The 26,818-nt window shown below is 65.0% G+C and overlaps 1 protein-coding gene across 1 annotated transcript in view; it reads right to left on the bottom strand.

Annotated features, from left to right (window-relative positions):
• The window catches only part of RTEL1 (regulator of telomere elongation helicase 1), a 29,159-nt gene that overhangs the window by 1,631 nt on the left and 710 nt on the right, over positions 1-26,818 (bottom strand). Inside the window, exons 2-29 of the mRNA XM_055343961.1 lie at positions 25,834-26,029; positions 25,232-25,325; positions 24,550-24,631; positions 24,285-24,345; positions 20,489-20,564; positions 19,776-19,860; positions 18,112-18,177; positions 17,137-17,290; positions 10,147-10,185; positions 10,002-10,080; positions 9,196-9,293; positions 8,576-8,631; positions 7,052-7,126; positions 6,762-6,843; positions 5,035-5,167; positions 4,824-4,937; positions 4,676-4,716; positions 4,479-4,564; positions 4,287-4,382; positions 3,991-4,068; positions 3,529-3,675; positions 3,273-3,388; positions 3,012-3,135; positions 2,771-2,918; positions 2,480-2,640; positions 1,953-2,051; positions 734-932; positions 478-612 (exon numbers count right to left, since the gene is read on the bottom strand). Coding sequence (XP_055199936.1) covers positions 478-612; positions 734-932; positions 1,953-2,051; positions 2,480-2,640; positions 2,771-2,918; positions 3,012-3,135; positions 3,273-3,388; positions 3,529-3,675; positions 3,991-4,068; positions 4,287-4,382; positions 4,479-4,564; positions 4,676-4,716; positions 4,824-4,937; positions 5,035-5,167; positions 6,762-6,843; positions 7,052-7,126; positions 8,576-8,631; positions 9,196-9,293; positions 10,002-10,080; positions 10,147-10,185; positions 17,137-17,290; positions 18,112-18,177; positions 19,776-19,860; positions 20,489-20,564; positions 24,285-24,345; positions 24,550-24,631; positions 25,232-25,325; positions 25,834-26,029 — 2,920 coding nt within the window. The remainder of the gene's footprint in view (positions 1-477; positions 613-733; positions 933-1,952; positions 2,052-2,479; positions 2,641-2,770; positions 2,919-3,011; positions 3,136-3,272; positions 3,389-3,528; positions 3,676-3,990; positions 4,069-4,286; positions 4,383-4,478; positions 4,565-4,675; positions 4,717-4,823; positions 4,938-5,034; positions 5,168-6,761; positions 6,844-7,051; positions 7,127-8,575; positions 8,632-9,195; positions 9,294-10,001; positions 10,081-10,146; positions 10,186-17,136; positions 17,291-18,111; positions 18,178-19,775; positions 19,861-20,488; positions 20,565-24,284; positions 24,346-24,549; positions 24,632-25,231; positions 25,326-25,833; positions 26,030-26,818) is intronic.

Consider the following 26,818-nt stretch of genomic DNA (forward strand, 5'->3'; position numbering starts at 1 on the left):
TGGAGCCACCCAGCTGGTCCCGAGGCCTGGCATGCTCCCCGGGGAGGAGGCAGGTCCAGGGGACACGGACGGACCCACAAGGCCCATGAGACCACAGCAGGGGCACCCAGACCCGCAGGGGCCAGTTCAGAGAGGCCCCAGTGGACCTCAAGCCCAGAGAGGACAGGGGCGACTCAGGCTGGAGGGTCCCCGCCTGGGAGGTCGAGCATCCTCCTAAGCCAGGTCCCCGTGACACCAGGCCGCGGAGTCCGTGCTCAGGGCCGGCTGTCTGCTAACCACGGGGACAGGGGCTCCGAAGTGTGGAGGCGCAGGGCGCACTCTGGGTGGATGCAGGAGGGGCCTCCTGGACCCCTGCACGTGGGCCACCCCAGGGGCCCCGGGGGCACGCGCCTCCCCCCCCCAGCGGAGCTCCACCCAGCTGCCCTGCAGGGCCGACCCCGCACCCCCGCACCCAGGGCCCAGCGCTGGCCTGCTCACCCCTGGGGGCCGGGGCCGCCGCCCGCTGCCGCGGAAGGCTGTGCTCGGGCTGGTAGCCGCAGCCGCGGCCTGTCCGCTGCACGCAGGCCTCCTCGAACCGCTGCTTGTGGTGCGGCCGCACAAACTGGTAGAAGCCTGTTGGGAGGGCGTCTGGCCTGCAGGTGTGCCCTGTGCCGAGCACCCCACCTCCCCAGGGGCCGGGACAGGCGTGGAGCCTGGTGCCCCCCGGGATGGGCGACCCCCCGGGCCAGCGCACCTTGGAGCAGGCCGTGCTTCTTGGGGTCCTCGGCAAAGAGAGGGCCGAGGCGGGCCAGCAGCGCCTCGAAGTCGTCGGAGCTCTTGTAGTCCTGCAGGGCCCTGGTGAAGGTGTCAAAGCTGGCCTGGCTCAGCGCCTGCTTCACGGCCACCATGTACAGCTTGGCCCTGCCCGCCTGCGTCTCGGCTGCCGGCCCCTCCTGCCGGGCACAGGGCCAGGCCGTTCAGGTGGGGCTGCTGCTGCTACCGCGGGCCCGGGGCCGGGGGTGGCTCCAGCTGGGGACGGCCATGCCCCTCGGGAACAGCAGAGGCGGCCCGGGCTCAGAGGACAGGCGGCCCAGAAGGGGGACGTCTGGATGGAGGGGGACGTCAAGCCCGCAGGCCTCCCCCTGGACTGCCGGCCAGGAAGCCCGGGAAGCACACAGGACGGCTGCAGCCTCCCACGTCCCCGTCCAGTGCGGCCCGATGCCAAGGCCCCTGGCACCCTGCCCACCTCCAGACGGCACCAGCCCCCCTGCCCTGGGCACCGCCTGCTTCTTCCCAGAAGCCCAGGATGATGGACAAAGGCAAGTGGTACATGGGGCTTTCCAGGGCTTTCCTGGCCCGGGCCCTCCGTGCCCTTAAACGCTTTCATCTGAGGGAAGGCAGACCCTCCCCACGCTTGGCACGTCCCCACGCGGCAGCGGGAGCCCAGCGCAGCCCGATGCAGGCCCCACATCCAAGCAGCCTCCGGCCGGGGCCTGCCTTCAGTCGGCTGGACCGTCGTGCCATCTGCGAAGCGCGGTCCCATTAAAGCACGACAAAGTGGAAGGCCCAGGGCTGGGCCCACGCGTGCGGGACTGCAAGCACGGGGCACGCAGGTGGGAGGCGCCGTGGGGCCGGGTCAGGCACGCACGCTGCAGGGGCGCCGAGCTGCTGAAATGCCCTCCAGGTCGTCGGGCCCTGTGTGGCCCGGGCCCGGACAGAAGCGGTGGGCGCTCGGCGGCAGCCCGAGCCCCGGTCGGAGGGGCCTGGAGCTCACGACAGCCTGAAACGACGCTCCTTTAAACACTGAGGCCCACGCAGGTGGGGGGGCGCAGGCGTCGGACAGCCCAGGGCGTGGGGCCACACTGTGCCCCTGGGAGGGCAGCGAGGAGGCCCTGCCACACACCCCGCGCACTGGGGGCCGCACGCCTGTACCTCCTGCCCCCGCCGGGCGTGCGTGCGGGCGGTTCACGTACCTGACGGTCACCCAGCACCCTGATCTTCCTCCGCCCCGCTCTCTGCTCCTGGGCCGCCCTCTTCTCACGCAGGACGGACGAGGTGGGGAGGTCTAGTGCCTGAGGGGGACACGCTGTGGTCCGGCCAGGCCCTCAGCGCCCCCAGAGCCCGTGATGCACCACTGGGCCCACAGGCAGGGGGGAGCTCCCTCGTGGCTCGCAGGCTCGGGGACCCTGTGTTCATGGCCAGGGTGGGGGTCGCTGTGGCAGCGGGGCTCCCCAGGGCCCAGGGAGCGGGACAGGCAGGGGTGGGCATGTGCCCAGGGCTGTGCAGGGTATGGGGTGCGGGGTGCAGGGCCCGGGGCGCAGGGAGCCCTCCCGCCGCACAGCTTGGGCTCCCACAGGCCTGGCCTCTGGCGCCGCGGCAGCTCCCAAAGGGCGCCAAGGGGTGCGCGGGGGCAGCGGCCGCCTGGGGGTTTCCAGGAGGGAGCACGGATGGGTCCCAGGCCACGTGCCAGAGTCTGGGGGTGTGTGTCTGGGCCCCGCACCTGCTCCTCCTCGGGGGGCGCCTTGTCCCCAGGCCCCCCGGCCTGCTGCTCACTGTGTTCTAGGGCGGCCAGCAGTCCCACAGGCCTCCGCGGGGCGAGGCCCAGCTCCTGCTCATACTCCACACACAGGCTGCTCTCGGCGTCCCTGGCGGCCGGCGACCCTGCAGGAGCACGGGCATCACCCGCAGAGCCCATGGGGGCGCAGGAGGCGGGAGGCAGGAGGGGAAGGGGCGGGCCAGGCCCCCAGCAGCACGCAGCCCCGCCCAGCTGTGTCACCCGGGGAACACGTACCCGGGGGTGTCCGCCTCAGGCTGGGGACGTGCACATCCAGACTCTTGGCCTTCCTGGTGGAGAGGGGCCCAGGCGACGCGGCCACCACGGCAGCACCAGCTCCCTCACCCAAACTTGGGGCAGCAAGCAGGGGGGCGGGCACAGGCATCTGGACAGTCACAGGGAGGTTGGGTCCTGCACAGACCCTTCCCCGGCAGGGCGGCGGGCACAGGGCACAGCCAGCTGGGCTCGAAGGACTCACAGTTTTCTGAGCCACGCGGAAGAACTGGGCCACGTCGCGGATGACAGGCCCGAAGCTGTCGTACACCCTGACGTGGGGGCGCACCCAGGAGGGCAGCTGGGCCCTGGCGTCCATGTGGGCAAACCTGGAGGGTGCCAGCTGTCAGCTCGGGGCCCGACACCCCCCAGCTCCGGCTCCCACTCGCTGAGTGAAGGACCAGCGCCCGGCTGGCGCCCGCCAGGCTAAGCACAAGGGTCTCAGGTGAGCAGAGGGGAGCCGCACCTGTGGTCACAGAGGAAGATGGCCCCGTAGTCATGGCGATGACGGATCACCCGCCCGATGGCCTGGTTCACAGCTCTGGACGCCTGCTGCCGGTACCACTCGTGCCCGGAGAGGAGCTACGGGAGGCTCGGTCACGGGGGGCTCCAGCGCTTCCTACCCTCCACACACAAGCCTGTGCCCCCGCCTGGCCCCCCACCCAGCCCCCCACCTGGCGCCCTGGCCCCCACCCGATCCCCAGCCCCACCCTGGCCCTCACCTGGCCCCCTGGGCCCCTGTGGCTCTTTATCTCGTCTAGGAACTGCATCTTGAGGACAACCCGGGGGTCCATGCGTGGGGGGTACGGCAGGCCCGTGATGATCACACCTCGGCCGTTCATGTCTGCGAAGTCCAGCCCCTCGCTGGCCTGGGGGACAGTGGGCACCCTTGTCCCCGTCCGCCCATGCCGAGACCCTCCCGGGCACGGGTGTCCATGTGCAGGCGGGGAGGGCTGCCTCCCACCCGGGAGCTCTGGTTCCCAGGAGCCCAGAGCAGCGCCCACTCCCAGGGCCCAGAGCCAGCGCCTCCGGGAGGGCTGCCAGGGAAGGCCGTGGATCAGGGGCCTGGGGGCCGCACCGCCCCTCCCACCACGTCGCAGCCCCCAAGTCAGAGCTGCGAGCTTCCTCCCACAAAGGTCCAGCCGGGGAAGATGGGAGCGTGGGCCCCCGCGGGGCAGCCTCACCTTCCCCCTGCACACGGCCAGGAAAGTGGCCCCACTGGAGCCGGGACAGGCGACTCGTGCGTAGTAGGCGTCCACCACCTGGCGGGAGACGGCGCTCAGCCCCTCCGGCTGGGGGAGCGACACCCCGGGTCTCGTCCCGAGTGAGGGGCCGTCCGGCTGGGGGAGCCAGCAGGCCGAGCCTCCTCACGGCGCGGGTGCCCAGGCCGACCCAGGGCCTGCTCAGAAAGCTCCGGGGCTCTGCCCGCCCACCCCCGAGGGACGGCTCAGCACCCTCCCGGGGCCGGCTGGCGCCCCACGCAGCCCCAAGCCAGACCTCGGAGAAAGCCGCCCTTGTTCCGTGGCTCCACAAACACGGGCTTCAGCGCCTCCAGCTTCCCGGCCGAGTCGTGGGCCTGTGACGAGACACCGGCAAGGGGGCGCCCGGCCCGCGGTCAGGCCTGTGCGTGTGGCCCCGCCGGCCCTACTGCGCGCCCCGGCCCAGGACGCACCCGCCAGAACTGCAGGCTCCTCTCCAGGACGGGGTAGGACGGGAAGAAGACCAGGAGCCCGTGGGGCACCACGCGGGCGATGTTGCCTGCAGGCCGCGGCTTCGTCAGCAAGAGGGCCTCACGGGGGCTGCAGGCAGGGGCCCGCCCCGGGGATGGGGCGCCCGCCGGGAGGAGCCAGGGCCCCCCCGCGCACTCACCTAGCGCCTTACCCAGGGAGGACAGGCAGGCCTCGGAAAACCTGCGCGAAGCCGGACCCCGCGTCACCAGGGTCCTCACCAGGGTCCCGGCAGAGGCAGAGGCACGCCGCCCGCCCCCCGCCCGCCCCCCGCCCCCCCAGGCCCCTACCGCTTGTCAAAGGCAGAGCTCAGCTGGGCTCCGTCGGGGCCTCTGGAGACGATGCCCACCCAGATCTGCTGCTGGTGGATGACGTGTGGGTTCTCCAGGCAGACTGGGAAAGGGCTGGGGGCAGGGCGGCCCCGTGAGGTCCTGAGCCCAGCACCCTCAAGCCAGGGCTGGCCTGGGCCCCGCACCCGCAGCCGCCCGGGGCCGCCCTTACATCTGCATCTCCAGGGCAAAGGAGGACACGGGGGCCAGCGTGCCGCTGGTGAGGATGACGGTGCGGACGCCCTGCTGCACCAGCTGCCGCATGCTGTGGCCGGGGCTGAAGCACCAGTAGCTCAGCACCTTCCCTAGGGGAGGAGGGGGAGGCCGGGGCTCGGGGTCTGGGGGGCCCTGCTCCCTCCCTCCCTCCCTCCCTCCCTCCCTCCCTCCCTCCCTCGGGCGTGCTGGGAGTGCAGGGGGACCCAGAGTGGGGGGGCCAGGGGCAGAGAGCACCGCCGACCCCAACCCAGACTTGGGCTGAGGCGGACACGTGGCCCGGGGCACCACGGCTGCGTCACAGGCCCTGGCCCCCGCTCGCAAACCACCCAGCAGGAGCCCACGCGCCCGGCAGGCAGGACCGGTGGCGGCGTCACCGGCAATGAGGCTGGGGGGGCCTCCTGCTGAGGACGCTCCCACAGCACGGGAGTCACGGGCCAGACGTGTTTCCCGTAAAGAACAAACCACTTTCTGGGGCCAGAGAAGCCTTTTCCACCCACGCGTCGGGATCGGCCCTGTGACAGGCGGGGGCGTAGGGGCCGGGAGCTGCCCCCCTCCGTGCGGAGGCCCGGGGCCAGGGCCGGCCCTCCCGTCGCTCACGCACATCCTAGCTTCTCGGTAAGCTCAGCCACGAACCAACTTCCTACAAACGCCCAACCCCGGCAGTGGTGATTTCTGAGAACTCACGCTGTGGGCATGGGAACTCGGGACGCTGCGTCCCTGGCGCCCTGGCTGTGTCCGTGTCCCCCGGGGACAGCACCGCAGTGGGGCGAGGCCTCGGGCACTGGCGCAAATTGCTTCCCGCGACCTCACAAACACCACGGAGGGGTGCGTGGGTCTCCCCGCCTCCCCCAGAAGCTGCTTCCTGCTGACAGGCCAGGTGACCTGCCCTAGCCCCGTTCCCGGCCCTGCTTTTCCTGGGGAAGCGTGTGGTCCCAAGTGACCTGCAGCCAGCAGCTGTGGAAGGGCCGGGCCCGGAACACAGGAGGCGGGGGCAGGCCATGGGGCCGCCTGAGGAGTGGCCCCCTGGCCTCACACCCAGCGCCCCGGGGGCGTCCTACAAACCCCACTCTAAAGGCCAGGCTGCAAGGGGTGCTCAACCCTGTGTGCGGTGGCCAGGACACTCGCCAGGGCTGGATGCCACGGACACACAGCTCGGCCAGGGCAGGCCAGCTTCACACCAAAAGCCACAGGGGGCCCGGCACAGACCCGTCCTCGTGTCACGAGCAGCCTCAGCTCTAGGACACAGGGAAGCAGGTGAGCCCAGGGACGAAGGGCTAGGCCTGACCCCACAGGGGGGTCGGGGCAACAGAGCCAGCACCTGAGGAACCGGGTGGGCCCGGACAGTGGCCTCGCTGAAGCCCGCCCCGCCCGTGTCCACCCGGTGGGATGGCGGGAAAGCAGCACCCCTGCGCTGACGAGCATGCACCCCAGCCTTCCTGTGGGCTGACCACTCATGGATCGGTCCCCGGAGGCGTGAGGAGCTGGGCTGTACCCGGGCTCAGTGGACGCCCAGCAGGTGCTCGGAGGTCTGTCTCCAACGGCCGCGTGGGGGGTGAGCTGTGAGGTTCCCCGAGCAGGCCGCGCTCAGAAACCCACCACTGGACACGGCGCCGTGCGGGGGCGAGCAGGGCTGTGTTCCAGGCCCCGACCCCCGGCCCCCTGGCCCCCGGGCCCCCCGCATGCCTGGCTTTCTGGCAGCCGTGCTGCTCCAGGCATCTGACCGGGGACCCTTCCTCTGGTGACCAGCATCAGAGTGGATGTGAACCTGGATGGACAGAATGGACAGTGTCCAGACCCAGCCCAGGAGTCCCTCGCCCTGGAGAGAGCCCCCACCTCGTAGGACGGGAGGCCCCCACCCACACCCCCACCTCGTAGGACAGGAGGCCCCCACCCACACCCCCACCTCGTAGGACGGGAGGCCCCCACCCACACCCCCACCTCGTAGGACAGGAGGCCCCCACCCACACCCCCACCTTGTAGGACTGACAGGCCCCAGGCCCCCCCAAGGAGCCGGGCGTGCCCTCGGCAGGGTCTGCACTGAACACGATCTGGAGAGCAGACATGAAGACATGGTGAGCAGGACACAGCCCCCCAGGACACATGCCCATCCCCTTGCCCAGTGCTGAGCGGTCGGCATCCCGGGTGGGGACCTCCATGCTGAGGGTGGGGGCGCACGCCACCTGGCCTCCCGGCAGTCCCCCCTGCCGCCATCCTGCAGGCCCCTCCTGGTCCGCACGCTTCCCCCAGGGGCAAGCCCGCGGCAGGCGGGGACCCGGGAAGGACCTGGTTCAGCCCCCAAGTAAAAGGACAAAAATCATCCCTGATCCAAGTACAGGGAACTACACTCTAGCCAAGGCGACCAGCCGAGGAGAAGCAGCAAGCGGGTAAATCGTGGACGGAGCACGAAGGCAGAGACGCCAGACACCAGACTGCCCGACTCCGGAGCCAGCAAAGCCAGGTGACAGGCGGTTAGGGCCGAGGAGGAGACGGCACCGAAGCAGACGCATCAACAAGTGAAGAGGGGGCGCCCGTGCTGCCTGGTGCCTGGGCCTGCGGTGCCCGGGGATCAGGGGCCAGCCCAGTGGCTGAGCCCGTCTCACGCCCCCTCGGCGCCCCCCGTCCCTCCAAGGCCCGCCTCCTGCGGTCCCCGGGCTGGGTCAGCAGCAGACCCCTGCTCACATGACCTCGCGGGGATCTGGATTTGGGGAGGTGCAAGGCTCTCCCACTGGCGGGGGACCCCCGGGCAGCCCTTCGGGTATTCACCACAGGCTGCCCCGCTGAGGTCCCAGGGCTGGCCCAGCGCGACCCCTGCCCACGGGAGCCAGCTGTGGGATGAGGGATGAGCCACCGCCCAGTCCCACTCCATCCAGCTGGAACGGACACAGCAGAGCGAGCAGCAGGCCCGCAGGCAGCACCGGACAGGCGGGGACACGGAGTCATCTGCTAGGCCCTCTTAGGGCAGCTGCCACAGGAATCCCCAAACCCTCGGGGTGACGGGTGCTTGGGCTCAGTGAGGCTGTGGGGGAGAATCCTGTGCCATGGACAGGTCCCCTGGGGAGGAGGGGGCGCTGCCCGGGACGGGGGTGAGGGCCGGGGCCGCAGGGCTGGCCTGGAGCAGGGCATGGCAGGAGGGGGCAGCAGAGCACAGGGCCCGCTCCTCTGCAGGGGCCGAGAACAGGCGCTGGGAACGGGAAGCACAAACGCAGGGCCCGGCGGGGGCCGTGGCTGCAGCGCGGTGGCAGTCTGGGCGCCTGCTGTCCCCTGGCAGAAGTGCTGGGATGACGCCTGCCCACACCTCACACTCGAGGACACGCCCCCGCCTCTGCCCCCACCCCCGGCCGGCAGGGTGCCTCGGGGAAGAGGAAGTGCACTCCAGGGGCCGCTGGCTCGAAGCACCTTGGTGATGCCCCAAGTCTGGAGCCGGTAGAAGCTCCAGGCCCCCCTCCGCGGCCCTCGGGAAGGGAGACGCCGCACCTTCGCCGCAGGCCCGTCCCTACCTGGATGATGTCCGACAGCTTCTGCAAGCCTGCTGTGTTGCTGAACAGCCCCGTGCCTGTGGGAGCAGCAGACGCTGGCCGTCCACGCCCCACCACGGGAGGCTCCGAACCCCCGCCCCTGGGAGCCACGAGCAAGCTCAGCCTCAACCTGGCGTTGCTGTGGGGCGTGCCCCCGGGGTGCAGCTCCCACGCTGCCCCCAGAACATCTCCGGAGTCAGCGGGAGGAGAAAAGAGGCCCTGTGCTCCAGTACGGCTGGGCCTGCCTGCCCACCCCCAGGGCCCGGGAGCCCAGGAACGCCGGTCACCCAAGAGAACGAGACCCCACCCAGAAGAGGTGGGCCCGCAGGGCAGCCTCGGGGTGCAAACAGGATGTGGGGGCTCAGCACCAAGGCTCACTGACCCACCAGGTCCCTCAGCACTCTTCCTTTAAAGGCCCGACCAAGAAACGGAAAGCTGGGCTGTGCTTTACAAAACAGACGCCCGTCCAACAGCGCTGATGCCCCAATGTCACCGCCAGAGAGGGAGGTCTGGGGGGGACGCTCCTCTCGGGGATGCAGGAGGCTCTGGCCCTGAGTCAAGGCCTAGCGCCCCGCAGGCTGCAGGGCAGGCTGGGGACTCACGTCCTGCCAGGTGCTGGATGATCTGGTCCAGGGAGTCGAGGATGCAGCCTTTGGTCTGAAACGTTATCTGGGCCTCGGCGAACAGCTCGAAGATGTAGCTGTGGGAGAATGAGCCTCATGCGGGGCGCCAGGCAGCGGCCTTATATTCCCCGCAGTCGGACACGAGCGCCAAGGGCTCCAGAGTTGGCCGAACCCAGAGGTGAGAGAGACATGAGCACTGAGGAGAAGGCCAGGCCCCCAGGGGCAGCGTGGGAGGCAGTGAAGCCTGCCGTCTGGGCCGTGGAGGGGTGGGTGGGGCGGGCCAAGCAGCGTGGCTCCTCTGGGAAGCAAGTGGAGCCCTGCGAGGCTCCGGGCACAGCAGCCGGGCTCGGGGAGGAGGCAGGCAGCGGTGCTCCAGCACATTATAGAATTCCCCAGACCCCCAGAACCGGAGCCTGGATCCCAGCACGGCTGCCAGCTGCACCCGGAGGAGGGCCACAACCAGCCCCAGACCATGACCTTTGGGAAAGAACCCCAGCTGCCCCGGGCTGCTGAGACCGCAGCCCCGCGCCCTGGTCAGAGCCACCGGGGCTCCCGAGGCCAGCAGGGGCAGCTGGGGGGAAGAGGCGTCTCACCGTAAAGGGCCGGCCCAGAGGGGGCGGCGGGGGCAGGGGCCCTGCCTGCACGCGCACTGGCCCTAGGCCCCAACACCCTAGTACAAAGCCTCTCATGGGCCACTGAAACCAAATCAGACCTCACAGGTGTGCGGGCGGGGCCGGGGGCAGGGGGCCCACCGCAGGGAGCGCCGCGCACGCCCTGCCCCTTACCTCCCTGGCTTGGTGACGCCGCTGTGGTCCCCAGGCAGCTCGACAGCATCGATGGCCGCCTCTAGGCGCAGCAGGATCACTGTGGGGAGGGGGTCATGAGGGGCGGCCCGCCCAGCCACGGGCACTGGGGGAGGCCAGCACTCACTCTTGAGCTTTGCGAGGTCTTCCAGCTCCATGTGCAGCCCTGGGAAAGCAGCAAATGCGTCGTCACGTCCCACTTCTGCCAACCGCGTCCCCAAGAGCCAGGACTCTAGCTGGATTCCCGCCTGTGTCCCCAAGTAGGCGAGACACAGAGATAACCACGGACATGAGGCTCTGACATCCCCGCAGCCCGACTGTGGACCGGAGGCAGCAGGGTGAGCTCAGGGGCTGTCTCAGCGCGAGGCACACGCGGTGGCACGCTCACGCACGTGGGTGCGCTCCCCAGCCCTGCTCACCGGAGACCCAGGACGACCGACCCGGCCACAAGGGGCCCCCCCCTGCCCTGTGGGTCCTGAGAGACCATCTCCTGTGACAAGGAACCAGGGCTCCTGGGAAACACGGCTGATGGCGGGTCTGGGGCAGGACGTGCAAGCGAGTGAGCCACGTCCCGATTCCCCGTCAGCCTGGCAGGGCCCTGGAACATCTGCAGAGGGGCCCGAGCTCAGCAACGGGACCGAGGCTGTCGTCTGTGTTTAGACACAAGTACCACCGATGACATTAAACGCTCTCCTCCTCAGGGGACAAGGGACCAATCACACAAGTCAGGGAAAAATTCAAACTCCCAAATCCGAAAACAGGCAAAATGTCAAGCATCTATCCGGCTTTTCCTGTGAGAACGGTGTCACCGAGTAACAGCCGAGGTGAGAGCACCTCCACGAGGTCACCCCCCCAATAAACCGAGCGGCGCAGGGGGCACACGACCCTCCGTCAATGCCCCGGTGACCAACGGGTCTCGGCACCGAGCGCAACAGTGTTCCCGTCGCCACGGCAAGAACCTGCCGCCCGGAGACGCCTCCGGAGACAAGTGCGGTGACTGAAGCCACCCCGTCTGCGGCTCCACCAGGTCGGAGGCTGGAGCAAAGCAGGGTGCATGGTCGCGGCAGGTCTCTCCTTCCTGGGACCCGCCTGCCGCCTGCAGCAGCTAAGGGACGGTGGCCACACCCTTGCCGACACTGGTCACTGCCCATCAGCCTGGCAGCAGCCGTGCCGCTGGGCCTGCAGGGCGTCGCTCGGCGCTCAGACCTGCGCCTCCACGTGCGCGCTGACCCCTCGCGTCTACTCTGAAGCGTCTGTTCCTACTTTCTGTCCATTTTTAACGGGACTGTCTTTTCTTTGAGTCGTAAGAGTTTCCTGTGTGTTTGGATAAAAATTCCTTATCAGATACGTGATCCACAAAAAAGCCCTGCCGTCCTCTGGCCGGTCCTTCCGCTGTCCTGGCGGGATCTCCGAAGCCGAACAGTTGGACTGTGATGACGTCGGCGTCTCTCTTTCCTTTGTGCTTCTCAGCCAGCAGCACTTGTTCCTTCCTTAAAGGTGTTTCCGTATTTATTTGTCACCTCCACCCCCACCTGGGGGTCACCCCAGAGAGCACGCGTCACACGCTCCGCTGACCGAGCTGGCCAGGCGTCCCCACAGCATCACTTCTGAGGCCACAGCCTGGAGAGCGACACTGGGGTAAGCGAGCCCCAGGCGGGGGGTGCCGAGTGCAAGCCGCCGGGGCCATGCTGAGCAGCCCCTTCCGGGGGACGGGGTGGGAAGGAGGCGAACCGTGACCGGGGAAGAACCCGACACAAACAGCCCCCGTGCAGGGCCCACGCCGACAGCGACAGTCCTCAGCCACACACGGGGAGCGTAGGGCGCGACAAGAACCGTGCTGGACACGTGCTTCTCCCAAATCCCAGAGCCCGGGCAACCCACGAGGAAACAGTTGCCTCCCAACGAAGGCACATGCCACCAAAGGCCCTGGCGACCCTCCAACTGTGGCCTTTAGCAAGAGCTCACGGACCAGAGCAGGCCGAGGGGACGTGCCTGGTGCGGGCTCTCCTGGCGCAGAACAAGGACGTCACTGGAAAACCAAGCACCGGCAGCCACTGTGCGCCCGCCAGGACGGCCATTTCCGACACAAAATGCGTGAAAGCAGTGCTCACGCCACTTCGGAGAGGAGCAAGTCGAAAGCATCCCGGGACCGTGTCACTCTAGGGCCTGGCGCATCCAAGAGCCCGGCTGCTCCCGCCGGCAGGCGCCACGCGGGGCCCAGGCTTTGGGAACCCGCCCCCCGCCCCCCACCGGCCCGGACTCCGGACTCCGGAGCCGACCCCGAGATGCAGCTGGGACCAGCCGACGGGGCGGGCGCCCGGGCCCCGGCCGAGCTGCCGGCATCGCCAGCCAAATGCTGCGGCAGCGGACCCAGACGCAGGCCGTCGCCTGGAGGGAGGCAGGCGACCCTGGGGGGCGCTCTCCGGGGGGCAGGCCCGTGTGCAGCGCAGAAGCAAGAGTGAACAAAATATGCGCGTGTCTGCTCCTGCGTGGGACAAACGCAGCCAAGCAAGAATAAGCTGGAAACCAGGAAGATACTTCGCAGCCTCCAGAACCACACGGAGGTTTCCAGCGCCCAAGAAAACCAAAGCAACAGAATCAATGAGGACAAACACCGAATAAGAAATGACCCTAAAAGGACAGCGCAGCCACGGGGCGGGGGGGCAACGGGGACTTGTGAGCCTGGTCTCCCGACCAGCACTCGGACGCATGCGCTCTGGGGAGCAGCTTGCCTGGTCACGGCCGGGGAGTTGCTGTCACACAGCTGCCTGCATGTCCCAGGGCGGACGGAGCACGAGAGACGCCGAGGAAAGCGGGGACCATGGTTCTCCCAGCAGGGGAAGCACGGAATCGCCACCATGAGGGAGCGAGCGCGGCGCTGGACGGGACGGCAGGGTGTGCAGGGCACCCCGTGCTGCGCGGGAGAGCTAGCCGCTCCCACAGGCCCAGAGGCGAGGGGCGTGGGGGGTGAGACTCAGCACTTCATAAACATCACAGCAGTCCTTAATTCCGGGGGGAGGGGTCGCCCACAGATGCCACAGATTGCTTAGGACTTACTGATGGAGGAACAGTAACCTCACAGCGGACAATGGTGGCAGTTGTCACCTAAGGGAATAATCCAAGTCGGCATCCCCAACCATGCGGCAGACGGGCTGCGCCTCCGGGGACACCTGCCAAAGGTGCACAACCTGAACAGAATTGTACAACACCTCACACACGCCCACAGCGCAGGACACTCAGCACAGTAACTAAGCTTCATCCTCAAAAGCACATCCCAGAGCACATCCTCTGCGGGTGCCTCCGGCTATGACGAGGACAGCCAGAGACACTCTAGGGTGCCCGGCCAGTCACGCAGGGGCTTCCCATCAGACCAGGGCACTGTGGCCACACAGCACGTCCTTGCTCTTGGGACACACACGCCAGGACACAGTCAAAGGAAGGGTGCAGGGCAGCCCTGGTGGCGCAGAGGTTTAGCGCCGCCTGCAGCCCGGGGTGTGATCCTGGAGACCCGGGATCGAGTCCTGTATCAGGCTCCCTGCATGGAGCCTGCTTCTCCCACTGCCTGTGTCTCTGCCTCTAAATAAATAAATAAATAAATAAATAAATAAATAAATAGATAGATAATAATAAATAAATAAATAAATAAATAAATAAATGAATGAATAATTAAAAAAAAAAACAAAGGAAGGGTACAGAGAAAGAGATTATCTGTCCATGGAGAAAGGAGACTACCAAGTGAGAGTCTGGGTGGACAAGTCACACCTTCAAGTTAGCTGTAAGCTGGAAATTATTTTATTCTACTTATTTTTAAAATGTTTGTTTATTTACTTATTTATGTATGTCAGAGAAAAAGCCAGATGCACATGCTCACGCACAAGAGCTCACTGTGGGCTCCATCCCACAACCAGGAGGTCACGACTCGAGCAGGAATCAAGAGCTGGATGCCTCACCGACTGAGCCACCCAGATTGTAGTTTTAAAATAAAAGTCATTTAAAAAAAACTTCAGAATAAGATACAAGACATGAAACAACATAAATGAGATTTTCAAAAACTCAGAAATGAAGTGACAACTCAAACAGAATTAGGAGAAAATTGAAAACTTATTTTACAAACGAAGGTCAAATTAGGGGGAAGAGAAAAGCCAGAGCAGCGGGAGGGGAAGGAGGACCTCTGTCAGAAGTCGGGGAAGAGTAGAAAAAGGACTTGGAACGGTCAAGTTCTGCAGCCAGGGGCGGAGACCGCGCGTGCGGCCCCGCGAGGGTCACCGCAGCCTGGAGCCGGCGCTGTGCCCGCGGCCTGGATCGCCCCAGACTGAAGGCACACTGGAGACCACATGGTCAAAGAGCGCGCCATGGGCTGGACATAGGCCCGGAAACGTCAACTCTGAAACATTCTACGCAATGACTGGGCTTCAGAGAAAAGAAAATTCCTAAAAGAACATATGGCTTTTATGAGGAGTTTTTCAAGACACAGGGTTTAAGAAAAGCGTCCCACCGCGCATCCAGATGACCCGCTCCGGGATGACCGCACAGGCCCTCGGCGATTTACCCAAGAGGCTCCCACTCGGAGATCCTGCCCCAGGGGGACAGCGGCACACGCAGGGCCCCACGGGCGACGGGCGAGCTCGAGGCCGGGGCCTGCGTCAGTTCAGGGCGGAGCGAGGCCAGAGCGGCCCCCACGGTACGACCACTGGAAACCACACCCGGTTCGCCTCTTCCCTCCGGTGCTCTCAGGAACACGCTGCAGTTCCCCAGGGGGCTACACGGCGGAGGCCGCCGACAGCCCCCAAACACGTCCGCGTCCTGATCCCCGGACGCGGTGACATCACTCTTCTCGGCCCAAGGAGCTCTGCAGACGGGACTACGGAGAGGCCGTGGGACGGGGCGAGGAGCCTGGGTACCAGCGGCCCGTACCGGAGGGGAGGCAGGAGGCCAAGGCAGAGGAGGCGGAGGCCCGAGCGGCGGGCCCGGGAGCCACGGCCGGCAGCGCCTCCGGAAGGGGAGTGCGGCTCGTCCACCGCACCCTGAGACCTGGAGACAACAAACCCGAGTAGCTTCAAGCTACCAAGTCCGCGGCGACTCTCAGAGCGGCCCCAGCAAAGGTGTACGGCACGCGCCGAGCGGTACCACGTTAGACCGAGAGCAGAAAGCTGTGAGGCCCAACCACCTCCGACGGAGCCAGATTACTACGCATGCTTTGAGACTGTTAGACGGGGGCACCGGGGGGCTCGGTGGTTGAGGGTCTGCCTTCAGCTCAGGGCGTGATCCTGGGGTCCCGGGATCGAGTCCCACGTCGGGCTCCTTGCATGGAGCCAGCTTCTCCCTCTGCCCGTGTCTCTGCCTCTCTCTCTGTGTCTCTCGGGAATAAATAAATAAAATCTTTCAAAATAAATAAATAAATAATAAAATAAATAAAAGGACCTATTCGGGTTCTGGTTCCTGTGACCATGACCTTGGAGATACGGTCTCTACAGACACGACTAAGTTAGGACGGGATCGCTACGGATGGGGTAGGCCCTACTGCGGTAACTAGTGTCCTTACGAGAGAGGAAATTTGGACACAGACGCACAGGGAGTCAGCCAGGTGCAGGCGGAGCAGCGTGCCCGCAGGAGCCTGGGAGCAGGGAGCCGGGTGTGGGGTGGAGCCGACGCGAGGACCTCAGTCCTGCCCACCAGTGCCGTAGGGGGACTGCTCTGTTGTTCCAAGCCTCCCGGCTCCGGCGCTGAGTGACAGCAGCCCCAGGAACCTCACGTAACATGTGATGGCTTGTGACAAGCGAATAAACAAATCTTTGTAACTTCTTTAGTTGTTTCCGATATAGAAGTTACCAGGAGACATAATTCACAAGAAGCCAGTTCAGTGAGTTTTAAGAACATAAAGGGTAGGGGTGCCTGGGTGCATCAGTGCGTGCGCATCTGCCTGCGGCTCAGGTCGTGATCCCAGGGTCCTGGGATCGAGTCTCGCATCAGGCTCCCTGCTCAGCGGGGAGTCTGCATCTCCCTGTCTCTCCCCAGCTCATTCTCTCTCTCTCCCTCCCTCCCAAATAAATAAACTCTTAAAAAACTAAAAAAAAAAGAACATAAAGGGTCTTAAAACCCAAACTTTTGAGAACTGTGCTGACCAGACAAAGGCCGCTTACAAGCCCCCCACCAGCACAGGCACCGAGCAAGTCAGACGAGTCCTGGAAAAGACCCAGGCCGGAAGGGCAAGAAGGGTGTGGACGGAGCCTCTGCCCCCCTGGGGTCCATCCGTGTGTGTGTGTGTGTGTGTGTGTGTGTGTGTGTGTGTCTGTGTGGTCATGCAGGGAAGGAGGAAGCTCCAGCTGCTCACGCCGGGGCCCACGCCCAAGCGCAGGGCACAGCAAGCGTCTGGAGACGCCAACAGCGCGACGCCCAAACCCATGACCTCCGGCAAGTAAGTAGCGGAGACGCCTACTGCAGAGCGGCCTGCTCAAACCCATCCAGGGTCCCCATCAGCCCCTCACGGACTGGGGAGGACACCTGGGCAAACCGTGTCCATCAAAGACGTCCACGCACACCCTGCTCACCCTCGCATTAGGGAAGACACCGGAGGGGAACCTGTGAGAAGAGGAGGTCATACCCGAATAATGCTCACAGGCCACTCAAAAGCAGCACACTTCACGGTTAGTACGTTTGGTTTTCTTTTCTTTTAAAGATTTGTATTTATTTGAGAAAGAAAGAGGGAGAGAAAGAGAGCATGAGCCAGGGGGTGTGGGTGGGGGGCACAGGGAGAGGGACAAGCAGACCCCCCACCCCCGAGCAGGGAGCCCGCCGCGGGACTCGGTCCCAGGGCATCATGGGATCCTGCCCCAAGCAGACGCTCCGCCGACCGAGCCACCCAGGTGGCCCTGGTTTTCAATTTTATCCAGTGCAGTAAAGTCTATACTGGCTGTGAAAGTACAGAGAGGTCCTTAGAAAATGCTGGAATGGTTGGGTGGTACCTACTTCCTGGCCTGTGAGGTCCTTAGAAACCTCTTACAGAAGTTTGCACTGTGCCCGGACAAGGACTGGACTGAAAGGAGGGCCTGGGAAGGCTCTGGCCTCCGACCTGAGACCACCTCGCAGCCGCTCTTTCATTTCCCACCTGTGAGCTCACCTGAGTTGACAGAGTCAGCACTGAACTCCAAGCGGAGCTCGTCCTGCTGTGCCGCCTTGGTCTGCTCCTCCAAAACCTGGTCTAGGACGTCCAGCCCAGACGCCACGTCATGCGGGGTCAGGTCGAAGGATGCCGTCTCCTCGCACATCTTCTCCTGAGGGCCCAAGCACACCATGCTACAGCCGGTGCGGGCGGGGACTCGGGGATCCAGGAGGGTGGGTGGGGTAGGGGTGCGGGGCTACAGGAAGCAGAGGGCCCCCAAGCCCCACCCCGGTCTCTAAGGCCACGTTGGCCACATCACAAACTGGTCCAACGTCAGCCATACGACCACGCCAACATTTGAAATTTCGTTATGGGAAAATTTCCCATTAGAATATAGATTTCTGGGGCGCCTGGCTGGCTCAGTCTAAGAGCGTGCAACTCTCGACCTCAAGGTCATGAGTTCGAGCCCCAAGCTGGGTGTAGAAGTTACTTCAAAAAAAAAAAAAAAACAAAAACAAAACTTAAAAAGTATATGTAGATTTCCGGCTTTTCTCAAAAGCCAGACCCGGCCTACTGGGCCTATGGTCCTCCAGGACAACCACCTGGAACCAAGTGGGAGCTTGAGGGTGGCCGCTGCTGACCTAGGGCACTAGGCTCTGGAGCACCCAAGTGGCCTTCCTTCCGTGCCCTGGTCAAGGCCAGTCATTCCTGGAAAAACAGGGCCCTGAGCAGATGCCCCAGGAGTGGGTGGAGCAGGCTAGAGGTGACAGCGAGGGGCTGGGAGGTGGCCTCTTTGAACCAAGGCGGTGGTGTCAAGGGGCAAGCAGCAGGCCAGGCGGCCACCAGGAAGGCCCGTGGGGGTTTTGCGTGGACAGGGCCACGGGCCGGCCAGCGTGTCTTACTCAGGGCTGGGGCAGAAAGGTCTGCGTGCTCCCTGCAGGGAAGTGGGGGAGGGCAGGGCAGGTGTGGCGGAGAGACCACCTGGACACTCACCACATTGTGAGCTTCGTCGAAAATCACAACCGTCCCCTTCAGGTCGATGCTGTGTGCCCGGCGACTCTGCAGCAAGAGGGGAAGGAAGCAGGGCTGGAGCCAAGAGGCACGAGGCAGGCAGGGGAAGGCCCTCGCGCCACGGCCACCTGGCTCTACCCGCCACCACGCAGCTGGACGTCAGGGCCCGACCCACACCATGCCTGCCACACAGCCACGGGGTGGAGGACGCCCAAAGCAGGGGCGAGGCGAGCGGGCTGGGGGCCAGCACTAGTACTTCTGGGCTTCGACTGCACACGACGTTCAATTTTCATAAAATAAAGTGCCTGTTCTCAGTACGCAGCAGGGTGTCGAGGTGAGCACTGAGCCGGGCCAGGAGACCCACTCCCTCCCCACCCGACCTCTGGCCCGCTCCGCGCCAGCAGGCGTGCACGGCCTTTCCCGCTGTCCTGGAAGCAGCACAGCCCTTCGAGACCCAGACAGACCAGGCGTACGCTCTCCCTTTACGACTTGCTGTAATTTTCTGAATTTTCCGCTCTTTTTAAGAGTCAAGGCTTTAAATTACGGTGAAGTCGAACGTACGGGTTTGTCTGTGGCCAGGACGCTGTGCGTCTGAGCTCAGAAAGCTCGGCCTGCCCTCCCTGCTCTGTCCTAGAGGAGCGTCACGTTTCTGGCTTTTATGTTTGAGGCTGTACCGTGTGAAGTAACGGCTGAGGTTCACTCTTCTCCAAACGGGGATCCAACTACTGCAACACCAATTTTTAGGGGGAAAAAGTGCCAACCTTACCTTTTCCTGCTGAAATACCTACGCAAGCTTGCTGAAAACCAAGGGCCACACACATGGGTGTGCCCTAGCGGCGCCACCGTGCAAGCGGCCAGCAGCCTGGAGCCCCGACCTCCTGTCAGACCGCCCCGCTCCTCCCATCTCTCCACTTCCCGAGGGTCAGAAAGAACCACCTTTTCAGGGGTGACAGCTGTTCTGGGGCAGGCCCGGTCTTCGAGACCACACACAAGCCCTGCACAAACCCCCAGCTCTGCGCCACGGCGGCCTGCTCCCGCCCCCCCCCCTGGCACCCCTGCGGCTGCTGGCTCCGTGGCCCCCAAGGCTGCGCTCCTGACACCTCCCGGCCCTGCGGCACCCGCTCCACCCACCGACGCCCACAACTGCCCTCTGACGGTCTCCCCTGCAGCGGTGCTGAGGGGATGAAGGAACAGGGGCCCTGGGCCACTCCAGGGAGGACAAGCCGCTGCACACGTGGAGAGTGAGCCCCGCGTTAGAACAAGAGGGGTGTGCAGAGATGGGTGGACACGTGCATCCCGAGAGTGACTGAGGGAGGGCAAGAGCATGCAAGAGCACACTCGGCCTGCCTCACGGAGCCCAACTGGAAAGAGAAAAGCTGAGCCACCAGGGACTGGCCCTGGGGGCAGCCACGGCTCTCCCCAGTCCACCAGCCTGCCCACACCCAGAGAGCCCAGAATGACAGACCCACAGCCCCCGCCGGCACCACTGACCAGGCAGACCAGGTAGCGGGCCGCGTCCTCCCACACGCCCACCACTCTGACGGTCTCATCTCAGAAACGGAACCAACAAAGACTCTGACGGCCCCTCACAAGCCCAGGGACACCCCGACATCAGGAATCACCCGCCACGTGGGCGGAGACCTCACCTTGGTGTCCAACAAGTAGTTGTAAGGCATGAAGATGATGTCAGCCTGCTGCTTCAGGTTCCGAGAAAGGTAGTAGGGGCACAGCCTGGAGAAAGAGGGGACGCTGTGAGCACCACGCACCGGAGCCGGGAGGGAGGCCCAGGCCACGGAGCACTCCCGCCGGCCGAGGTGCCCCCTGATGGGCAAGCAGGCGGAAGGAGCCTCGTGCTGCATGGGGGGCTCAGACCGGAGCCGGGCCTGCGGACCCTGGGAGGGCTCACCGCACCGCGCTTCACGCCATCTGCTGTTAACGTGAGCGGATCAGCCGTCTAAAAATCTACATAAGCAAGAAACCCCAGTCCCGTTCCTGGGTAGAGGAACGAGGCAATCGGAAAGCAGATGCTGTCCTGTCTCAGCACCACTCGAAGCCCTAAAGCAAACGTCAGAAAGGCAAACATGTTCAGTGGAACCAGCCGAGGAGAGAAGCGTAAATGCTCAACCCACGGGCTGCTGGGAACCGGGGCTGCCCATCAGCACGGGGGCCACCGGGAGGCAGGGGGAGCTTCCCTGCTGACCCCGTCATGCTCAAAACCATTTATGTTTCTCCCACCTGACAACGGTTAGTTTTACGCTCGGTCAAGGCAGCAGAGGGCAGGAAGCAGCGTGCCCGCGTTCACCGCGGCAGAGCCTGTCCTAAAGGGACGCAGCCGCCACTGCCTGGCCGGGGCTCTTACTTGTGCTTGTTCCCGCTTTTGACCAGGTCCTCGATGTCCAGGATGGGGGTAGCCAGCTCCTGCTCCAGGCTCTTCTCTGGAGACACAGGTAACAGTGAAGACGTGTCCTCAGCCCCCGTGAGTCACCACAGACCCCAGAGGGAAGCCCAGGCAGCGGCAGCGCCCCCCCAGGACTCTCCCTCAGGGCAGCCCAGGCACCCAACCACCTGGGGACTCACGAGAGGCCACTCCTGCCTGTGAGTCTCAGAGCGACCTTGGAGGGACCCCAAACCTGCAGTAATCCTCAGGAAGCTCTGCTCTATACCTCAGACGCTAGCTGCCAGCCTGAGATTGAGCGTAAACAGGGCAGGGGACCCGTGGGGACCGGAGGGGGAGCACAGCCCCCTGCCTAACTCCGCCATCCCAGAGGCCCTCAGGCCGTGCCCTGGAAGCATCCGTCAGACAACCAGGCTTCAGTCTGGCAGCAAGTCACTTCCTCTCTCTGCTCCCCCCTCCCCCGACGTCAACAGGGCAGGAGCACGGATCTGAGGCAGGGCAGATGGGGGGCCCTGAGGCAAAACCCATCTGACGCCTGACACTCAGGGCCCCTGCCCAGGATGGCAGCCCAGGATAAGCACCGTTCCCTGCTAGCTGCCCAGGTGGCCCAAGGCAGGGAGGTGCTCAAGAAGGGGCCCCAGGAGCCTTCCGAGGACCTGCCTGAACCCAGCCACCCAGGAGCGGAGGCTGGCAGGACCAGGGATCTTCTCAAACACACACCCCAGAGCCCCGGGGCAGCCTCCTGTGAACACGCGCTCCTGGCCCCGGCTCCACTGTGCCAGGTCCCAGGCCCAGCCCTTTGCTATACAGGCCAGGACACACCTCAGCAGTGACCGAACCCCAAGGCGCCCCAGAGACAGCAGGGAGAGGAGGAGAAAGAACTGTGTGCTCAGCAGCACCACAGCAACAGAGCAGCCAAGGCACAGGCTCTGTAGCAGGACAGCCCGGAGCTCAACAACCTTCGGGGGGGGGTGGGCGGTGAAGGGACCCCAGGGCGGCCGCCGGCATGTGGATGCTGCAGGTGGTCAGCAGGGCCTGCTCCCCCAGACAGAGGCAGGCAGGACTCTGGCCCTAGCACCTCTCGCCTTCCTCCCACACATGCCTCTCCTCCTCTTGGACTCCTCCCAGAGGCTCCGCTCACTCTCCCCAAGGGCTGGGTGGCTGCCAGCGACGCCCCCACACACCCCGTGCCAGGAGGGCAGCGGAGGCTGAGGCACAGCAAGGACGTGCCATGGACATCCGACAGGACACGCGGCAAGAACCAGGGCAAAGCAGGGAGGCTGGGGGCCAGGGGAAGGCCAATGAAGCCTGGAGCCAGCAGGACAGCTGAGGCACCCTCACGTCGCCATACAGGGCCGGGGACAGTGGGGGCAGGGGGGGGTCACTTCCACTTCCATTGGCTCCCACCCCTCCGCTCACCTCCCAGCCACTTCCTGCTCTGGGACCCACCAGGTAAGGTAAAGGATGCTGCAGATGAGCGCACTGCAGCTGGTGGGCTGTGCAGGTGAGGACAGTGCTGGTGAGGGCCGGAGCAGGTGAGGGGCTACGTAGGTGAGGACAGTGCGAGTGAGGGGCACTGCAGGTGAGCGGCTACGTAGGTGAGGGGTGGAGCAGGTGAGGGGGTATGTAGGTGAGGGGTGGAGTAGGTGAGGGGCAGTGCAGGTGAGGACAGTGCAGGTGAGGAGCTACGTAGGTGAGGGGCAGAGCAGGTGAGAGGCTGTGCAGGTGAGGACAGTGCATGTGAGGACAGTGCAGGTGAGGGGCTCTGTAGGTGAGGACATGCAGGTGAGGGGCTGTGCAGGTGAGGACAGTGCAGGTGAGGAGCTACGTAGGTGAGGGGCGGAGCAGGTGAGGGGCTGTGCAGGTGAGGACAGTGCATGTGAGGACAGTGCAGGTGAGGGGCTCTGTAGGTGAGGACATGCAGGTGAGGAGCTGTGCAGGTGAGGACAGTGCAGGTGAGGAGCTACGTAGGTGAGGGGCGGAGCAGGTGAGGGGCTGTGCAGGTGAGGACAGTGCATGTGAGGACAGTGTAGGTGAGGGGCTCTGTAGATGAGGACATGCAGGTGAGGGGCTGTGCAGGTGAGGACAGTGCAGGTGAGGAGCTATGTAGGTGAGGGGCAGAGCAGGTGAGGGGCTGTGCAGGTGAGGACAGTGCACGTGACAACAGACAGTGCAGGGCGGGCGGTGCAGGCGAGGGCTGCAGAGTGGAGAGCTGAACCACAAACCGCTGTGGAAAGGTGGCTGCAGCAGGTCCCACTGGTTCTGCCCAAAGGCTCTGGTACGTGGTAAGCAGAACACCTGCAACCCCACCTTTGCCAGGAACGTGGACAAGGGAGGCGGCCACAACGGGGCACAAGAGGACTCCATGAGCGCCGTAGGGGACCCCAAGGCCCATGGGAAAGCTGCACTGAGGCGGGAGGGCTGTGAGTAGAAGGTGGACCCAGCCAAGGAGAAAAGCCACCCAGGCCCCCAGGCCACACGGGCTGCCAGCTGCCCCACCCCACCCCACCCCCGTCCAGGCCCCCTACGACCAGGCTACAGCTCAACCTCCCACACACCCTCCCCTGCTGTTCCGAGGGTCCCCGGTGCCGCCAGAGCAGACACCATAGCAAGCGCGGTGGCGAGGAGTGAGTTCCCGGGACAGCGTGCAGGGATGCCTCTCCCTGGGGGGTGAGGACCCCCCCCCCCCCCGCCAGCTCAGGCCTCCGGGAGCAAGCACTGCCCTGGATGCTGGGCACGCCAAACCCCAGCACTATCACCTGTGCGTGCCTGAGGGCCTGTCACCTCTGAGCCCGGGTCTGAGTCCCCACCTTGAAGCAGGAAACAGGGGACCCCAACCCCACTCCAATGAAACCACCCGAAGCCACCGAGTCCTGACTGCAGGCAGGAAACTACAGAGGCCACCCCCAGGGAAGCGCCTCTGCCATTGCTCGCTCCTGGACAGATGTGAGGGACACCCGCCCGGGGAAAGCAAAGACCAGGGCCAGCCGTCCACCCAGGGCCTAAGGAAAGTAGCAGCAGGCACCAAGGGCTGTGGGCACCTAAGGTCACACACGTGAAGCCACAGCAGGGCCAGCTGTTGTCACGCCCCTGTGCCGTCACCTCAGCCACCTCTGGGAGCCGCGGAGCACTCGGGGGGCCCCGGGGCAGCCACACCCACACGGGGCCCTACCGCAGCCCAGGGACACACAGCAGAATCAGTGACGGGAAACAAGCCCGCAGAGGCGTCCTGGGGACCAGGCCCGGCTTCCAGAACCCCCTCCTCAGGCCAAATGCCCCGAACGAGCCGAGGCCACGTGTGAAACGCTGTCGGCTGGGCAGCTGGCCAGAAGCCCGGGGCTCCTGCTGGGGCCGGTCACGTAGATGCCGCGGCTGCCGCGTGCCCCAGCCCCAGACTCCCGGGAGGAAGCAGCTGCTCTGCGTAGGACGCTCTAGGCCCCGGGAGCCCCTCCTCGCAGGGGGTGGCGACCCCGGACATCCAAGCTCCCAGACCCCGGTGCGAGAGGCCAGCCTTGCCAGGACGCCCTTCTGACACGACAGCCTTTCCTGCCCTGGCGTACGAGCCCTTCTGCACACAACCCAATGGGTGCACGGTCGGGACACAGTGCGCGGCACCACCTCATCCGGCGGCACCGACGTGGCCGCTCTGGAGCCCCAAACGGGACAGCCAGCAGGCCACGCGGCCTGAGGAGCACATGCTCCAAGCCCACCTGGCTGGGTGCCGCCAACCAGCAAGAGTGGCTTCCACGAATCCTCTTACCTTCTACGTTGTTGTAGAAATGACACGAACGACTTGCTACCTTCTTTCGGCACAGGTGGATCTGGGAGGAAAAGGCAGCAGGCCCGGCTAGCGTGATGGTGAAGACAGGGTGGGGCGCCGGCCGGCCAGGGGACTCGCTACCGGCGGTGCTGCCCGGCACCGTGCCAGCCCTGGCCCACCGGCTCCTCCCTGGGCCGTCCCCTGGGGGCACAGCCGAGAGCTCCAAGGGAACCACAGAGGCCGAGCGCGCACCCCAGAAACCCACCTGCATGTGGTTACTCTCCTGCTTCTTCACCTCGGGGTGGATACACAGCTGCTCCCGAGAGCCCAGCACACACACCCTTGGCCTGGCAGGAGGGAGAGCCGTGGGCCCAGGAACCAGAGCACCAGCCCTGGTGCCATCCAGCAGCACAAGCGTGAGCTGTGGAGCCACCGCGGAGCACCTCAACACGTGACCCGCGTGTGCACCTGGGAAGCCAAGGGAGCGGCCGTGGCCAGAACGTGCCCTGGGCTCGGGAGGTGCTTCCTCCGCCACACGGCCCAGAGTGAGCAAGGAGGCAGGGCAGGGGACACACGGGAGGACACCCGCCGACCAGGCCCCCGGCCCCACAAGGCTGGTGTGAGACCCTGGAACGGCCCCCGCCCTGCAGCGGAGGCGTCCTCCTTCCTTTCACACGACCGGCACGCCGCCCCCCACCACAGCTGACGGCAGCGCCCCCCGGGAGCGCAGGGTGCTAACTCCAGGGCGGCACGTACTCTGGGAGCTGCTGTCGCGTCAGCAGTGGGCGGCAGGGACAGCGTGGCCCTGGCTGCAGCCCAGTGCATGGCGGGCGCTGGAGCGCAGCGAAGCCTCAGAGCGGGGTCCAGGCACGGTGCACCGTGAGCCACCTTGCCAAGGCCACCCCCACCCCCCCATACCTCAGAGGCAGGGTGAGCGCACGACCTACCGGTAGGAGGTGTTCCGCAGCTCGCGGATGACCTGAGTGAGCTGTGAGTGGGTCCTGGAGGCATAAATGATCTTTGGGATGTCCGCGTAGCAAGCTGCCCGGGGACAAGGAAGCAGAACAGGTCACAGCTCCATGACACAAAGTTCTGGTGTGCTGTTAACCCAGGGGCACTTGGCTACCTCAGCCCTGCGCCCCTAGTCCCAGGAATGACCTAGGGGGCGGGATCCCTGGGTGGCGCAGCGGTTTGGCGCCTGCCTTTGGCCCAGGGCATGATCCTGGAGACCCGGGATCGAATCCCACGTCGGGCTCCCGGTGCATGGAGCCTGCTTCTCCCTCTGCCTGTGTCTCTGCTCTCTCTCTCTCTCTCTCTCTCTCTCTCTCTGTCTCTCTGTGACTATCGTAAATAAATAAATTAAAAAAAAAAATAAAGGAATGACCTATGACCTAGGAGGACATGTGTGGCCTTCTCATTTGGCCACACGGTCATGACCTCAGGCCTATGGTGAGAGAGGACGTAGCAGCTGCACCGGGACCTCACCAGCCCGCTCTACCCCGTGGCCACCTCTTTGCAGAGGCCCCAGAGGAGCTGAAAGGAGCCTCACCTGCGCCGTCTCCATCTGCAGCGGCATCTCCCCAGGATGACAAGGTGCGATCAAGGAAAAGCTCCCCTTGCACCCTCTCAGCAATCTTGCGGGCAGAGATGGCGTCGCGGAGGTGCTCCCGCCAGGCCAGCGTGCTGCAGAGGAGGCACAACGTCTTCCCCGTGCCGGTGGGGCTCTCCAGGATGCCATTTACTCTCTGAATGGGGCCAGGAGCAAGGTCACGGGAAGCAGGGGAGAGGCACTGCAGACCACAGCCCACCTGAGGCGGAGGCGGAGGCCACCCCGCAGGTAGCAGAAGGCCTGGCGACAGTGAGAACTTGACAGAGCTTCCGCTCAGGCCACCAGCCAAAAGCTATGAGCTAATTCGGCCCTCGTTAGCAAACAACTTGCAGAGCATCACTCAAACCTCGACGGTATTTTTCAACTTGATATAAATAGTAAAGTGACTAATCAGGTGCCAAATCTCAACACAGAACATCGCTCCGCGACTTTAGCCGCAGGTGGTCCGTGCTGAACAGAACCTGATGACCCACATACACCTCAGACGGGAGCCCGACCAGCAGGCTGGGGAGACACGGAGGCAAATGGCCACCACCGTGCTCCTCGTGCCCGGGCACGGGAGTCCGTGCCCACAACAGCGGCCAGGAGCCCGGCTGCAGAAGGCCGGGGGCTGCAGGGCCGGGGGCCCGAGCCGGGTGCACGAGAGCATGCCAAGAGTCAGCCAGCGACCTGCACCCCTCTGCCTTCCAGCACCCCCCGAGCTCAAACCCCTTCCCAAGCGAGGACGAGACGCTGAGAATCCAGCCCCGTGGGAATACTTCCTTCCCCCAGACCCTCAAACTGCTGGCTGCTCCTCCATATGTGGCCTTGGCTCAAATGCCACCTCCTCAGAAGGGCCCTCAAGGTGCTCCCAAGCCTGTGACCTCATGACCTTCCCTCTGAGCAACAACGGTCTTTCTGTCCTCGTGTCTCCCGTGTCTCCTAG

This window comes from Nyctereutes procyonoides, unplaced genomic scaffold (genome assembly GCF_905146905.1).
Source record: "Nyctereutes procyonoides isolate TBG_1078 unplaced genomic scaffold, NYPRO_anot_genome, whole genome shotgun sequence".
NCBI classification, from domain to species: domain Eukaryota; kingdom Metazoa; phylum Chordata; class Mammalia; order Carnivora; family Canidae; genus Nyctereutes; species Nyctereutes procyonoides.